General features: G+C 39.1%; 1 protein-coding gene across 6 annotated transcripts in view; it reads right to left on the bottom strand.

Moving 5' to 3' along the window:
• Window positions 1-3,204, bottom strand: part of dock6 (dedicator of cytokinesis 6) — a 62,269-nt gene extending 59,065 nt beyond the window's left edge. For 5 of the 6 annotated variants that reach the window (XM_016570327.1, XM_016570329.1, XM_016570330.1 and 2 more), the window contains exon 1: window positions 3,102-3,204. In XM_016570327.1, the coding sequence (XP_016425813.1) occupies window positions 3,102-3,151 (50 nt within the window). In that variant the 5' untranslated portion in view covers window positions 3,152-3,204. The remainder of the gene's footprint in view (window positions 1-3,101) is intronic. The other variant, XM_016570332.1, reaches the window with a different exon arrangement.
• Between the last annotated feature and the right edge of the window lie 549 nt (window positions 3,205-3,753).

The raw sequence follows: 3,753 nt of genomic DNA, 5'->3' as shown, positions 1-3,753 counted from the left end.
GCGGCAACAACAAAACTACAGCGAGAATAAAGTTAGGTCTTCTTTCTTTGCGTGAACATTTGGGGGCTTTATGCAAATCTTCCCACATAGTGAGGTAGGTATGTGGGGGCGTGTTCGAACGAGCCGTTTTAGGTAGGTGTGGCTAACTCTTAACTTTTATAAAGAATATCTCTTTGGATTTGAGACTTTAGTCTTTGCAACTTTACAGATCTTCTTTATGCACCAAGAGCTTGTAACACTCTAAAGAGAAAGGAAAAAATGAAATCGCATCATATGACCCCTTTAATGCAGGTATTTTCTATAAGCAATGATGGTTTGGCAAAAATTGCTGAGCCATACTTTTCATGTCTGATTTCGGCAGCAAGCTTCATGCCTGGGATAATTGGTCTTCTACTAGTGGGCTTCAGGTGCGTTTCTTGTAAGCAAAGGATGTCATAATTGCTGCTTTGTTGCGCTACTACTTCTGCCTTCATGATCGTGTATCCCTCAATGTTGAGTAATGCAACTGCCAAAACCGGCTCTAAGGGGAGCCCGTGTTTCTGGTTTAGAGATGAAGACATTCTGATGTTTATTATATAAAGACTGGTGGAGCTTCTGATGTAACTTGTAGTCGTAGGTTGTATAGAGATTGGCCTCTGAGTGTTAGTCAGAGTTTCCAGGATGCGCCACGTGGAGGCTCTCTATGTGCATTAATATTAATAGATACATTAATGTAATCTATGGAAGCACCAATATCAAAATTGTGGCTCATACTAATAGGGCGATATATACTTTCATGCTATGGCTGATAACCGATAAAATATATTATGCATCCTAGGGATGTAAAATCGATTCATCACAATTAATCGATTTTACAGCCCTAATGCATCCTAATACAACATCTTATAAACCACCCAGAACACCCTAACAAGTGTTAGAGTAATGCTCACTTGTTAACATTTTAGCAACCACACGGCAAAACCTGGCAACCAATAACAACACCCCAGCAATGTGGCGGTGAGTCTTGGGCAAATACTTTTACACTTTCTAACCCTAACCACTGCTGCTGTTCTTGATCTCCAAGCACAAATCCAGACTTTGCTCTGCTAACAAAACTCTGCCGACTACAGCACCAGGCCCTGTCCTTCAACCAGCCCCGAAGTGGTCCAAAGAGCGGATGTGGCCCCCTCCCAGGGGTCAAGCCTCTTCACTGACAAACCATTTCCTGACATTATAAAGCTGTGACTGTGAAGGAAAAAAACTGTTCGAACAAACTCTAAGCCTGACAGGCCAGCGGGGTCAAGCTGAAACAATAATAACATGCTGTTTGTTTTACGATGTGCAGCAATGAGAATTGAGAGCTTTCATAAACGCATATTAATGTGTGACGTTTTAAGTGTTGCACACTTCTGCAGGACAAAAATCAGAGCTATATGAATGCCGCCCAACACCCTGACTTCCTATTTCCTGCTTCAAAAGGAAAGAGGAAAACTAGTCTGCTCTAAAAGCAATGGCCGGAATGAAGCGCACCACCCTTTCCTACATCCTGCAAAGAAACAATAAGTCTGCTCTCACAGAGGTGAAGACAGAGAAAGATAATAACTCATGAAACACAATCCTATGCACAGGTTTCATGACTTTCGGCTGGAAAAGAGAGACGTCTTTTTACAATGTAAGGTCGAGAATGTGCATTAACAGAATAATGTTCAGACCTTATGGAATATGAATATAGTACTACTCATACAGAACTATGGTTTTTATGTAAGTATTATGATATTACCATCTTAGTACAGTGCTTTTGTAAGGGATCACTCCTGAAGACTCTCTCTCCGCAGGTTTGTTTACTTTCTTCCACATAGCAAAATCTCACTTAGATTTCACTTTCCCATATGCTTTTGAACATGTTCATTGGCATGTTGGTGTGATTGTAATCTCCTTATCAAATTATCACTATTGCTCTGATCAACGAGAATGAATGAGAAGTACCATATAAATCACTCCAAACAAATAAACAAACAAACAATAAACAAGTGAATTAACCAATCATAGACACACTCAGTTTCTGTGAACCCATCAGGCAAGTTCCAGAAATGCTTCCTTAGCAAGAAGTGAGTAGATTCCCACTAAAGTAGAGCATCAACTCTTGATGAGCAGGCAAGACTCATATAAGAGTGAAAAACAAATATTCTAACACTAACCAATCAATCAATAATGGCAAAATGTGTGATTTCTCGTGAACATTTTATAGCTGACGTAAACAGTCACATGATCAGAGATTTTTAATTTCAGTTTGCCCCTCTGACAGATGATGTCTGTCAAAGCGCCAAAAACATGTCATAATACAGATACAACTACCATATTTAACATTTTATGTTAGAACGGTCTAATATTAATATATTAGATTGCCCTGAGTCACATAAATCATAATCATAAAATGTGTAAACATGCCAGTGGTTCCATCTGTGACCAGAAAAAAAACAGATCCTGAAATCAAAAAAAAAATTTTTTCTGGATTATCACTCTCTTTATAGCTAATTACCTAAAATTATCATAGAATGGGGAAAACACACACACACATTTGTTACTTTATTGTTTGAAACTATGCATTGGGTTTCTATTGAGCAACTGAGCAATTTCGTCTGTAGTTTTCCAGTGTTTATAATTGTTTCGATAACTTTTAGAGAGAGAAAAAACACTTTAGTATTATTGCGCTACGACTTAAATGTGTTTTTAAACGGACAGCCCTAAGCTCGTTCCCGTGAAATATCTATTTGAATATTTAAGAGTAGTTCCGATATCACTATCATATCACATTACAGTTCATGGCGCTCAATGCATCCTCTTTTCACCCACATGAAGTCTGATTATTTAAGATTTAAAGAAGATATACACCATGTATTCGTTGCAAAGTACTTAAACCGTTAGAAGTGCTGAATAGAAGTAGTTTGGTTGCAGTGTCCCACTGTTGCGAAGCCCGGTGAGTTGAGCTAAACAAAGGTTCATCCCAGTGTAACTCGTGGCGGATCTCTTTATCTCTCCCATTCGAGTCAATCCCGATGCGCGGGACAACTAACCTACTGCACGACATCTCTACTGTTTAACACTCGGTAAAGTTCACCTACCTGTTAATCTTATGCGCAAAAGCCCTCCGTTCGCTGGGTAAAGTTGCCATCCCATCTAGACAGGGAGAGCTCCTTACAGTTTCCCTGTACTTTGGTAATATTATTGTGGAGTCGTAAGCTTCCTTGTGTCAGTTTGGCGCATAATAGCGCCTCCTCGCGGTCTGGGGGCGAATGGCGCTGTTGACTAGCTCACCAAACCGGTTTCCAGTGACGCTCCTGTCTCCGTCTCTGGGGATCTGCGATGTTTAACGTTTCTAGATAATTCAAGGTGATGAATGTACTTAAAGAGGAATAATGCCAACTCTGCAGACTACCAAGAACACCACAAGTCTACTTAAGTGTTAATAAGACTTTTCATTTCTTTAATGCTGTTCAAAAACAGCATGTTAAAGAAATATTTAAATGTATTCATAGTAGTATTCAGAAGAGTTTATTATTACGTTAAGTAATACAGCCAACTGTAGGTTCTTAATGCCAGGCGATATAATATAAAATTTAATATTAATATAAAATATATTACAATGGTTGGTTGAAATGAAAGTGGAGTTGTGTGATTTTGCCTGAGGCGAGGAGCAAGTTTTTTTTGTTACCGTTTTCTCTGGTTTCTCGTGGATTTTTTTGCCCATGAGGAAACATAAAACCCGGAGTGGAA

Source organism: Sinocyclocheilus rhinocerous, unplaced genomic scaffold (genome assembly GCF_001515625.1).
Source record: "Sinocyclocheilus rhinocerous isolate Xijiao unplaced genomic scaffold, SAMN03320098_v1.1 scaffold292, whole genome shotgun sequence".
In the NCBI taxonomy this organism is placed as follows: domain Eukaryota; kingdom Metazoa; phylum Chordata; class Actinopteri; order Cypriniformes; family Cyprinidae; genus Sinocyclocheilus; species Sinocyclocheilus rhinocerous.
Note: the sequence above shows the minus strand (reverse complement) of the source record. Positions and strands in the feature narration are given on the sequence as shown.